The sequence below is a fragment of the Camellia sinensis genome, chromosome 4, assembly GCF_055761805.1.
Source record: "Camellia sinensis isolate YWXY chromosome 4, ASM5576180v1, whole genome shotgun sequence".
In the NCBI taxonomy this organism is placed as follows: domain Eukaryota; kingdom Viridiplantae; phylum Streptophyta; class Magnoliopsida; order Ericales; family Theaceae; genus Camellia; species Camellia sinensis.
Genome location: NC_138964.1, coordinates 26,581,797 through 26,595,662, shown reverse-complemented (window position 1 = coordinate 26,595,662; position 13,866 = coordinate 26,581,797). Strand labels below are relative to the sequence as shown.

Sequence of the window (13,866 nt, the reverse complement as noted above, 5' to 3'; positions counted from 1 at the left end):
TGAATTGGGTTTTTCCTTTAAAATCTCTTTTTTTTTCTTTTTTTTTTCCCATTTCTTAACTATTCTTTTTGGGACTTTCTCCCATATTATTTTGGACTATAAAATTACATGTTTCTAATCATGAAATCATTATTTTTTAAATGATTTATCCCAAATAAATTATAGTCTATTTATTCAATTTACTTCCAAAAGGAAACAAACCATAAGTACAAGTCAGGATTAGTCAATTGACTCATATTCACTTTGCAGAAAAGGTATAAGGTAAATAATGTATACATATGCGGGTGAGTGAGTGAGTGCGAGTATGGGTACGATTAAAACTCACGAACCACCCGCAACTCGTAAAATAGGAAAATCTTTACCCGCATCCGACCTTAACAATTATGCGAAACCTCGTAAATAGGTGTTAGCGGTTCGGATCGGGCGGTTTTCGTGAGTCGGATAACCCTATACCCAACCCTATATGTATGTATGAATGTATTTTTTATGTGAGTTATTAACTTATAAGTCTTCCGATATACCATATATACACAACTCATTAGACAATTTATTATCATTGTTTATTTGCTTCTGTTTCTGGCCCATATACTTAATTATGTTTAAAATTTCTATCTGAGACTGTGAGTAATCTCATGATTACTGACCAATTATAATCTCAACCTCTAAGGGGTGGGTTCGGGCCGTGATAATAATAATAAAATTATCTGAATTATTATTTGAAATAAATTTCTAATATTATTTAAAATTATTAATTAATTTTATAATTTATTAATAGAAAACTATTTATTATAAAATTTGAAACTTTAAGAAGCAATTTAACTTTTAAAACTACAAAAGTAATAAGGCTTCGTTTGGGAAGTGGATTGACTTTTTGGTTATTTAGCCTAGAGTTAAAAACCCAGGTTTTGAAAGGGTTTTTGACTTTTTTGACTTTTTTGTGAGAAAATGAATGTAATGATTATGAGTTGAATGTGATATTTTGTCTTATTGAGCAAAAAGCCTATTTTATTTTTTGGGACTTTTTTAGCCAAAAAACCTCCAAACCAACTTGCCAAACGGAGTTTACGTATTTCAAACAAACTTAATCGGAAAAAAAAAATAATAATAATAATTAATTTTTTAGAGTTGAGAGTTTTTTTAGCTTGCAACTAAAAAAATTCGTTTAGTAAATTTTTTTTATTTTTTTTGATTTTTGTAAAAAATAAAATAATAATGGGTTAAATATAAATTTTTATTTTATTGACTTATTTAATTTATTTTTTTTTTATTTTTTTTAGTCCGAGATAGCCAAATGAAGCCTTAAAAGGATTTGTAATTTACCATTAAATTATTATCCTTTTATGTTGACCGAGTTTTTTTTAATTTTTAAGTTAAAGCCATCTGATTCTCTCTCAATAAAATAAATTAAATTAAATTAAAGTCATTCCATTATTTTCTCTCTCCTCCCTTTTTTTTTCTTCTGTCTCCCCTCCAATCTGGCAGCGGACCGTCCTTCACCGCGTTCACGCGGATGTATATTTGTCGCTTCTTCGTGGGTGACTACTATATATAACTCTCCATCTCCTCTCTCCTTCCAGCAGGTGCAGAACGAACCCATCATCTACCTAATCTCGTTCTCTGCATCTGCTTGATTCACCCCCCCTCTCTCTCTCTCTCATCACCAAAAACCAAAAACAAACAACCCAAATTCACAAAAACCAATACCCATTTCTACAAATTCACAAAAACCAATACCCATTTCCATCTCTATATATTATCAAGTACGATTGTTGTTGTTGGTTGAGATTGAGAAAAATGCCGTCATTGGAAGAGGAGTTGTTTCCGTCAACCCCGGGTAAGTTTAAGATCGACAGAGCCCACGCGATTAATCGCCAGTTCCACCGATGTTTCGCCTCCACGAGCACCATGTTTCTGTGGGCCCTCTTTCTAATAGCCCTAACGGCCTCGTATTTGAGTTTCCAGAGTTTCGTCGATTCCGGTAGCCGGTACTTCTCCGCCTCATGGGGCGGTATCCAGTGGGAGAAACAAGTCCGTACCTCCGCCGAGATCCACCGCTCCGGCGGCCTCTCCGTGCTTGTTACCGGAGCCGCCGGTTTTGTCGGCAGCCACGTGTCCCTCGCTTTGAAAAAACGCGGTGATGGAGTCGTTGGGATCGACAACTTCAACAACTACTACGACCCTTCTTTGAAAAAATCCCGAAAAGTTCTTCTCGCTTCTCGTAATATCTTCATTGTCGAGGGTGATATTAACGACCAGCGTCTTTTAGCAAAGCTCTTTGATGTTGTGGCTTTTACGCATGTTATGCACTTGGCTGCGCAGGCTGGGGTGCGATACGCCATGGAAAATCCGAATTCTTATATCCATAGCAATATTGCCGGGTTGGTTACCCTTCTCGAAGCTTCTAAATCCGCTAACCCGCAACCCGCTATTGTGTGGGCTTCATCGAGTTCGGTTTACGGGTTAAATGACAAGGTACCATTTTCCGAATCGGATCGGACCGACCAACCCGCTTCTCTCTACGCTGCAACGAAAAAGGCGGGTGAAGAAATAACCCATACTTATAACCATATTTACGGGTTGTCGGTAACGGGTTTAAGGTTTTTCACCGTTTATGGCCCGTGGGGGAGACCCGACATGGCGTATTTTTCTTTTACTCGGAATATATTGCAAGGGAAGCCGATAACGGTGTACCGGGGCAAAAACCATGTGGACTTGGCCCGGGACTTTACCTACATTGATGACATTGTGAAGGGGTGTATCGGGTCGTTGGATACGTCTGGGAAGAGTACCGGGTCGGGTGGGAAGAAGAAGGGACCCGCTCCTTATCGGATCTTTAATTTGGGTAATACATCGCCGGTGACTGTTCCGACGCTGGTGAGTATTTTGGAGAAGCATTTGAAAGTAAAGGCGAAGAAGATTATCTTGGATATGCCGGGAAACGGCGACGTTCCGTTTACCCATGCGAATATAAGTTCGGCCCGAAGAGAACTCGGGTATAAACCCACAACCGATTTGCAAACCGGGTTGAAGAAGTTTGTTAGGTGGTATCTATCTTATTACGGCTACAATCATGGGAAGCCTGTAAATTAATTTCCATTTTAAACTTTTGTTGTCATAGATTTTCTTGTTTTCCGGGAAAGTGGAGGAAAAGAAAATTCAACTAAAAAAGAAAAAGAAAAAGAAAAAGAAAAACATACACCAAAAAGAAAAGAACATATTCGTTACTTGGGGATTAGGGTGGAGAAGACTGTTATCCTCTGTTTGTAGTTTTGTTTTTCACTTTATTTCTTTGTAAATGACAAAGTTTGATGTGTTCTTTGTTTGGTATCATGACTATCTTTATTTCACACTATGGGAATTTTTTTTTTGTTTTTTTAAATGCGACGGTGTTGGAATTTTTTTTTTAAGTAAGTTTTCAAAAAGAATTTTAAAAATACCAATTAATTGTATTATACTGTTGGTCTCTTGTAGTTTAGTATTTGAGGTTTATTAAGGTCAAGTTTAGGAAGTGAAAAAAAAGTTAAAAAATTATTTAAAAAGTTAAAAAATTATTATTATTTATCAAAAGTCAAAAATTACGGTTGCACAATTTTCAATCTTAATTTTTCTTTACACACTAATTTATACAATTTTTTAATACATATTTTTTCATAAAAAGTTAAAAAGTTAACCCAAACAATCATATTTTTTTCTTCAACTTTTTAGTTCAAAAAGATAAAAAGACACCCCAAACAACTCCTAAAATTCTAATAGTAATGGTATTTGTTGAAGTGTTGCGTTATGTTGAGTGGGTTGTATAATAATCAAGATTGTATTTGATTTTTTGTTTTTAAATATTTTTTTGTTAAATAATGTTGAAATTAATGTCATTATTAGGAAAGGAAAATAATCATGTTTGGTTAGGGTTTTTCAAAAATTCTTTTTAGAAAATTTTACTTTCTTATTTTCTGTATTTTTTTGTTTTTACTGAATTTTTTTTAATATTTTAAGCAATTTTTTTTACTTTTTAGATATACCTAACATAAATATACTTAAAAAGTAAAAAATTTGTGAAAGAAACCTTTTAAAAATTCACTAAATATTAAAAATATAAAAAAAATACGAGAATTCCGTACATATTTTGTATTTTTATATATTTATTAATTTGTTAAAATATTTTTTCACAAATTTTTTACTTTTTAGATATATCTAAGTAAGGTGCATCTAAAAAAGTAAAAAAAAATGTTTAAAATTTTAAAAATATTCACTAAAAACAAAAAAATACGAAAATCAAAAAATTCAATTTTTAAAAAACTTAATTCAAAAAACTTAAACCAAACACACTGAATACTTTTATTTAGCCTTCATTTGACATTGACTTTTTTAACAAGTTTTTTTGTGTTGGGATTTTTTTAGTCTCTTTTGATTTGGTTGTTTTGGCTTTCTTGACTTTTGTGGAAAAAAAGGTGTAATGATTATAATTTGAATGTGATATTTTATTTTATTAGCTTATATAGTTAATTTTATCTTTCTGTATTTTTTTTAACCAAAAATATTTAGCCAAATGACCCCTTAAATTACGTGATTTTGATAAAAACAAAAATTGCTTGGAAATTTAAAAAAAAAAATTCTTTTTGGAACTCAAATATTACTACTCCATCCGTCTCATAATATTAGTCCCTTATTCCATTTTTCATTGTCCCAAAATATTAGTCCCTCTTCAAAAATCAAGTACAAAAATAATATAAATTTTCTATTTTGCCCTTCTTTTAAATTCATAAATAATATAAAAAGTACAATTATGACATTGATATTCTGAAAAAAGTGTACTATCAAAGGGTAATTTTGGAAAATCAACTTTTTAAAAGTACAATAATTGTACTACCAAAAAAAGTTAGATTCCCCAAAAGGGACCATTATTTTGGGACGGAGGAAGTATTATTTTTGGATGGTAGTGACATGGGAACAAATTGATTGAATAAAAATGAAAATAGAGTGTAAATATAAAAAAAGAATTTTTAGATATTTATATAGGGATTAGACAAGTTCAAAGTATGATTGACGTTGGAAAGAGACAGCTAATGGGTGATGGCAAAACCCAAAAGGACAGCTGGTACTATAAAACAAATATTCCTTTCAACAATGATTCATCCCATTAAAAACATCATCACTAATAGTACTAATGCATTAAAAAAGTAAAAAAAAAAAATACAACTCCAAGACCAAAACATCACATCATTAATGACGGGATCCACTGTCACCTAATTAGTAGGAGCACTAATTAGTACTCCCAAGCATTTTTCATATTCCTTTTATCTCAAAATAATACCCTTTTCGTCCTAAAATAATAATTTTTTTTGTTGAGAAATTTTTTTTATAATACAATTATTACACTTTAAAAATATTAATTTTTTAAAATTATCTTTTAATAATATATTTTTTGAGAATATCAATTATTATAATTATATTTTTTGTGTTATTAATAAATTTAAAAAAATGATAAAGGAAGAAATTCATATTATTTTGTTCTTTGATTTTTAAAAATAGAGTAATATTTTAAGACAATGAAAAATAGAATAAATGACTAATATTTTGAGATGGAAGAAATAATGTCAAATTCAATTCAAAACGATCTTTAAAACTCATAACCAAATAAATTTCCTCACTCAAATCATAATTTCAAAACTCACAAATTCAAAATATAACTTTATTATCAAATCATAATTTTAAAACTCTACCAAAAGTTATCTTAATTATTCAAAATTATTTTTTTCGAAGTCATAATTAGTGTGTTTGGTTTTAGTTTTTTTAATTCAGTTTTTTGAAAATTGAATTATTTATTTATTTATTTTAGTAAATATTTTTTTTTTACTTTTTTAGATGTACCTTACTTAGATGTATTTAAATCGTAAAATATTTTTTAAAATTAATAAATACACAAAAATACGAAAAATGTACTAAATTTTTATTTTTATTTTTTTTAATTTTTGGTATTTGGTGAATTTTTTTAAGATTTTTTTATAAATATTATATTTTTTAAGTGTATTTATGTTAAGTGTGTCTAAAAATTTTAAAAATTATTTAAAATATTAACAAAAATTCATTAAAATATAAAAAATAAAAAACTAAAATTTTTTGAAAATTGTTTTCTAAAACCAAAATCAAAACTTTTTATGTATTGTTTATAGGGAAAATTAGTCTAAGGTCCCTATTTCATTTTTAGTAATGGAAGAGATCCACAATATTATTTTATGATGTCTAAGGTCCCTCAATCCCGCTCTCTCTCTTCTTTCTTCTCTGTTCTCGTTCTCGACCTTTGCGCATCTCGTTCTCGACCGTTGTGTCTCTCATTCACCGGTGCATATTACACACACATATATATATATATATATATATATCTCTTCACCTCCGTCGCTGTAGTGCCACCGACTAACTACAATCACCGCTATCCTTTTCGTGAGTTCGAGCTCTGGTCTTATCTTTCCTTTATACTCACAGGAATTGAACTCGGAAGCATAAACGAGCCGCAGAGGTTGATCTTCGCTGACTCTGCGATGGTCTTGCTTGTAGTTTTGACACCATTGACAATGTCAAGACTAAAATCCAGGATAAAGAGGCTATCCCACCAGACCAGCAAACGTTGATCTTTGCTGGCAAGTAGCTCGAAGACGGGCAGTTGAAGCGAAATGAGCCGATCACAGAGGTTCCAGATCGATGTGGGGAGTGAGCCATTGATCAAATTGTTGCCCAAATTGATGTAGGAGAGAGAAGAGCTGTAGCCAAGCTCGAGAGAGATGGTTCCAAAGAGTGTGTTGACGTTGAGATAGTGGCTTTGGAGGTTTGAGAGCTTGCCGAGCTCTCTTGGGAGTGTTCCAGAGAGTCTAGTTGAAGAAAGTTGTAAAAAGAGAAGGTGGAGAGTCCAGGAAAGGCCAGGGAGTCCAGAGAAATTTCTAAAATTTCTCTAGAGATGTAATTTTGTAGGAAGGCCAGGAAAGCCAGAGAAATTTTCAAATTTATCTGGAGAGTGGGAAGTATATGGAATGCAGAGAAAACAACTGGTTAGAGATATTTTCAAATTTTCTCTAGAAAGTCCCAGAATTTCTCTGTGAAGTCGAATTCTCTCTAGATTAATTTGAGAAACCTTAGACCTTAAACATTATTAAATTTCTTTGGAGAGGAAGGCCAGAGAAATTTTCTAGAAAGTGGGAAGTATAAGAAAGGTAGAGAAAAAAATTTCTCTGGAGACCTTGCCATAGGGAGGATAATTGACCTTAAAAATTGTTTCAAGATTGTTGTTACCTATATCCACTATTGAATCTCCAAACATTATCACCGCCGATATTGTCACATTCTCTAGCAACCTTATCATAGCTTCTCTGATGTCCAAAAAGAGAATAAAGACACAGAACAAAGTTAAAGAAGAAGAAGAAGATTTTTGAAAGATGAGCAACAACATTGTTTGGGAAACTTTTCAAAAGACCTATAGTTGATGCCTGAACTAACTGATAATTCAATGCTTCAAACGTATTAATCAAAGCAAAAGACTTTTTTGTATTCAAACTATATAGGACAATAGTTATTTTGGATCTTGATGCATTGGATTCAATAGAATTGTTGTTCTGAACTGTCATAATTATGTTATAGCAGTTGGGTACTTCAACGGAGATGTCATTGAAGTTGTTAAATTTTGCCATTGCTATCAAAGGTTTGATGTATTTTATAGAGGTCAGTGATTGAAAAGATGAGATGATGAATTTTGACATTTTGCACTATAAATGGCCTGCAAAAATTAGAAAAGAGCCAGAGAAATTTGTGAAATCAGAGAATTTTCCTAGGTAGTTACACAAACTTTCTCTTTACAATTTTCTCTGGATTTCTTTGGTACTCAGAGAAATTTCAATTTTTTCTGGTTTGAATCCAGAGAATTTATCTGAGACTGAAATTTTTCTAGATCGATGTTGAGGGACCTTAGACATCATAAAAATATTTGATGTTCTTTATGCTATAAAATTTTAATATCAGAAACTTTAAAAAAATCCCCCATGTTTATATTGTTAATAAATTTAAAAGATAGATAAAAAAAATTCATAATATTTTAAAACAATAAAAAATAAAATAAAAAGCTATATTTTGAACCGAAGAGTAAAATAAAAATAAAAAGGGCAGTTGGTGTGTGAGAGAGAGAGAAAGAGAGAGTGAGAGTGAGTGATCTCAATAAAAAGAGTGTGAGAGCGTGAAATACGGGTGGGTAACCCCACCCATGTGTGAGGGCAGTATAACTTTGTACGGCAGCCGTTGGATTCGCCTAAAACTTAGGTCAGGCTCTCCCACCTCTCTATCCAGCTGGAAAGCTTTCGTTCTTCATTTTTTTTTTTTTAATTACACTGAAATTTCTTAGAATTTAAAAAAAATAGATTTTTTTTTTTTACAATTTTAAGATAATTATATTAATTTTTCTTTTAATAGTGTAAAAAAAACAAAAATTAATACAAATTGTATGAAAATATAACTATACATATTTCTCAAAAATAGATTTTTTTGAATAACGTAAAATGTAAATTTTAGTGTAAAAAAATTACTATAATTTTTTTATTCATATGATTAAAATAATTTAATAAAAAATCAAATATTATATGAATTAAAAAATTTTAAAATGTCATTATATTTTCTCTAAATTTTTTGTTTTTCTTTGCCGACACTTATTTTATTTTATTTTTTTTGTTACAGGGAAATCCTCCCACTCTCTCGTAGGTCCAAGGCAGCGCCCCGAGGAGATCACCAGGGTGTTCTGTTGTCCGTTCCGAGTAAGAGACTATAACCTGAAAGCTGGTCACGACCTCCCAAGGCAAGCTCCTCTTAAGTCAGGACTCGCACAGCGAGGGAGAATTAAACCTACACCAAGTAGCTGATAAGGCATCCTTGAGGTCAACCTCCTAACCAACTGTCGTTCCGAGTAAGAGACTATAACCTGAAAGCTGGTCACGACCTCCCAAGGCAAGCTCCTCTTAAGTCAAGACTCGCACAGCGAGGGAGAATTAAACCTATACCAAGTAGCTGATAAGACATCCTTGAGATCAACCTCCTAACCAACTGTACTATGCCCAAGAGATTGGTCCAGAAAAAAATTGAACCCAGGACCTAAGGGCTTAAACCCTAGGCCCTTACCAAGTTGCCACTCACCCTCTGGGTTAATTGCCGACACTTTGGTAAGATTGAAAGGCTCAATCTTTATCTTCTAGATTTGGGCCTAGGCTTTTTCTTTGAAGGTGGGCCATGTGGGACTGTTTTTGTTCTGACTTGGTTGTTTTTGGTGATTGTTCCATGGTGGGATGTGTCCTTGTCAGCAATTATTAGTTTTTGATAACTTACTCCAACCAACAATGGTAAATGCTGGGCTTTGTATTAAAGAATGGAAAAAGGAATCCAATGCAAATACATACAGGCTATGTTTGTTTGGGTGGACATGAGCTTGGGATTGGATTAATAGTTCAATAAAATTATTAATCCGATATTTGGTTAAACAATTGAAGTAGGGACTAATTATTTTAAACTTGACTATTAGTTAAGATAGGATACATAATCCAACGGATTCGTAGTCCTAGAACTATTAGTCATGAGAATACTAATCCAGTCCGCCCAAACAAATATGGCCACAATGTAGACTACACAAATGATGGCCCTGGATAGATAGGGTTATAAATAGATTACAAAAAGTTATTTAAATGTAGATTAATAATATAGTGAATTTAAAATTTAAAAAAAATTCTATTATGCACCTTTAATTGTGTTGTTTTTTTCTTTAATTATGATTTTTTTTTAATTATGATATTATTTTAGTTATTACTTATGAAATCTTTAATTATGTTTCATGTGGTGTTTAGTTATATATATATATATATTTAAGTTATGACTCAAAAATTATGAAATTATAAATTTTCTTTTTCATTTATAAGGTATATAGAGTACACACTTTGAGGAATGTATACTATAGTCTTTTATTTAAATTTAAGTTATTCACATTTTGAGTCACTGTTAAACAAGTTTTTAATTGAATCAAACTTAAATAGCTTCTTTTTTTTCTTTTACAAATAAATTCATTGAGTCAAATAATAGATTGTTTAAATTTAATTTAAAATCTTAATAGGATCTACAGTGTATATAAGCCTTTTTTTTTTTTCATAATAAGCCAATCTAAAACAAATTTTAATGAGTCAAATATGCATCGAGTTTGAATAACTTGATATAGTTCACAATTCTAAGTTGATATCACCATCTCAATTATTTATGTAACATTTTTCTTTTATGTTGTCATGTCATCACTGTATAATAATTAAGAAAAATGTTTGGGACTCTCACAAAAGAGGATTTCCATGACCCCACTGATGTATTGACCATTGATGTATTTGAAATTTTTTTAAGGGTTATATCTGACAGTAACATGAATGGTTCAGATCATTTTAAATTGTAAGAATTATGTTTTGTGGGAGTTCCTATCATTACTGAAAAACCAATTCTCACCCCATCACTTAAAACTGAACTCATCCTCCCTCCATTTAAGTGAAGTCACATGATAGTAGAGGAAGAACTGAGACAGATTTAAAGAATCCCAAGTAATATATACAAATGTAAGAAAGTTTTCTTTTAGATTGGTTGTTGTATATGTGTGAACAACTTAGATGAACACTTATTGTCAACCAGCAATTGATGAACATGTGGATTGTTTTGGTTGTTGATCAAAGATGTTCAATGATATTGATACATGTTGGGTCCAATTATTTAATGAATGATACTGATTTGGTGGGCTACACAGAACAAAGTAAAATAATAATAATAATAATAAATAAATAAGTGAATTAGTTTGGAAATTTTTAACTAGTGTGGCCAATTGTGGGCACGACAATGTTACGTAACTCAAATTTTGTGGCTCAAAAGTGGCTCAAATGGCCAAAACGACATCGTTTTGAGTACAGAACAACATAAAAATGGCCAAAACGACGTCGTTTTGGCCATTTGAACCACTTTTAAGTCACAAAATTTGAGTTACGAGACATTTTCCTTGTGTGCATGCCTTGTATTTGATTGTTTTGTCTTCAAGATTAGTTACTAAACAATTTTTATCTTTGAGACATACAACACATCTTAATCTGATATATTCTTTCTTGGCTTGCAATGCTGTCCCACTTCATAATGTCATAATGTCATATAGGCTATATTTTATATTTAAATTTCAGGAATTTTAAAAAGAAATGTGAATGTCATTTATAGGGGTTAAGGTTATGGGTCCCATGCCCCCATTATTAGAAGTCTTTAAAAAGTTTATTTATATTATTAATAATTTATTTAATATAATTTGATTTCATTAAAAATTAAAGGACCCACCAAATAGGTGGATCTACACCTCTCTCTTCCCATTGATTGCCTGTGAAACTAGCAAAACTTTTATGGGTTGTGACTGCAATGGTTAAAGGAACTTTTTCAGTAATGAAATATATTAAAGGTTAGTTGTAATGAAATATAGAAAATGATGTGTTTGATATTATTGATAATGAGATAATTATGTAACAATTTTAAAATAAAAATAAAACCTCAACAAATGTAATTGTAAAAATTTATGTTTTTTCTTGTTGATAATAATATAATACTTTTGCAGTTTATTCTATCATGGAACTTAAGTTTGTAGGATGATTCTATCTATAAAAATTCCTAGAGTCACCATTGGTGTCATTATTAGTCATAAAATTATTAGTAATAAAATTCTTGTATCCTTGTTATTCATGTGCTTGATTTCGTTAAGAATCATCAATAAAAAAATAAAAAAATTAGAAGCATTGTGGACCTAATTATTATTTATTTTATTTTTTTTGGGTACTCTTAAATGATTAATATTTCTCTAGGAATGTGAGATCCCTATAGGATAAGTGGGAGAATCAGATTCCTACTTAGTTTGGAAATGTAATTCTTAATGATATAGATTTAAAAAAATCACTTTCTCATTTCAATCTATTTCAAACACTAAAATCATGAAACAGGCTTTACTTTTTCTTTTCTTTTTTATATTTTGATGGGCACGAAACAATGTATCTATATGTTAAATCTGTGTATAGTATATAAATGTATGAAGTTAAATTTGTCAGTGTATAAATGAAATTATATATACATGTTATATATATGAACAAGATAGCAGCAGGTTTTTGTACATATATACTATACTTGTGTATATATTAATAGGAATGGATGGTTGATTTTGAAGTATTGAAATCTTAAATCAAACCATTTCTACAAGAAACATTTCCTAAATTAAAATGAGATCGAGAAATCGCAACAGGTTTGGAGATTAACACACAACCTCTCATACATATATATATATATATATATACACTGGGTGCATGGACTACATGCGTTGCACGATAGCTCGTGCCATGAGTCAATATAAAATATAATTATAACATAAAATTTATAGAGCAAAATTGTACTGAGTCAGCAACCAGAGACAATTTTGTAATTTACAAAACCAACTTCTCCTATCCATTGCCTATAGTAATATTACAATTGATTTAGGTAATTAATATAACTGCTTTTCTTATTTGCAAAAATAAAAAATAAAAAAAAACACCAATTACTGCCAGTTTTGAATATCAATTCAGTGTAAGCAGGCTTGCTGTGAAAACTGGTTACAAATTCAAGATGGGGCTAAAAGAAAACAGCGCAAAAGTTCAAATAAAAATAGGCACAAAATTATGAAATAAAAATAAACACACATTTTTGCACCATTTTTGTGAAATTTATCAAATGTTAAGCAAATTGAAAAATTAATTACAACAATAATTAGTTAATTGCATAAATAATAATCAAAGTGAAATTTTTGTTGTTGGACAATATGAGTAAATGTATCTAGTAATCATCAGCACAAGGTCTGGTGAAATTAGACTGCTTAACTTATTGGCCTCTGCTCCTACATTGAGCCCAGATTGTGTTGGTAGTCTAGTCTGGAATTCTGCTACTGCTAGTTCTTGTTCCTTCTCTTTCTCTTCTCTATATTCCTTTAGCACTTCTCTTCTTAGGCCTCCTCTTAGCATAACCAAGTTTATTTGGAATAACACATTCCCCCTCAAAGTCCATTTCTTTGGATGGTTGGCCTGGAAAAATAGAGTTAAAACAGCAGACTCCTTACACAATCTTGGTATTCTTGTTAATATCAAAATATAAAAAACTTAAACTTTGGATCATGTATCATGTGTATTATCAAGAAATCAAAACAAAATTGCGTACCCGAATACATCGTTATGGTTAAACAGAAGCGTGATTGACAGACAGGATTGCCTGTGGTAATGCTTTCCAATCCTTTCCTATGCCCTTAAATGATAAAACACACATTTAAATATGTGGTCCCAATTAAAAATTAATCCAACAATCTCCCACTGGACCACATAAGTAACCTAATAAATGTGTTTAACTTTAGTAAGCTCAGAAATTTGTTATCATGACCTAAGGGTATACAAACAATCTTGTCCATAAACTATATTAATATAGGATCAAAGCGGTCTTTGTTACATTAATCGTAACTCGACCCACCAATAGTCACGTATACCAATATAGCCAAATGAGATAGATCAATCATGGATGCGTAGCATGGAAATTACAAGTAATGTGATCCATACATGCCTATTTCCAACTGGTCCTACTTAACTTTATTGAGATCAATGCTTCAAAATACCTAACAGAGTGTAATAAACTGAATACTTCATTTCTGTAGAAATTAATCTAATTACATAGATAAAACTCAAGGCTGACATAGAGCAGTAATATAAATACAAACTCCCACTAATATAAATACAAACTCCCACTAAACCAAAATGTTCTCAAATAGAACAACACCCATATGAGCAG

The 13,866-nt window shown here is 31.0% G+C and overlaps 1 protein-coding gene across 1 annotated transcript; it reads left to right on the top strand.

Moving 5' to 3' along the window:
- Positions 1-1,390: 1,390 nt before the first annotated feature.
- On the top strand, positions 1,391-3,347 carry GAE1 (UDP-D-glucuronate 4-epimerase 1). The gene has a single exon (XM_028252491.2). The coding sequence runs from the start codon at positions 1,795-1,797 to the stop codon at positions 3,088-3,090; it is 1,296 nt and encodes a 431-aa protein (XP_028108292.1). The 5' UTR covers positions 1,391-1,794; the 3' UTR covers positions 3,091-3,347.
- Positions 3,348-13,866: the final 10,519 nt, after the last annotated feature.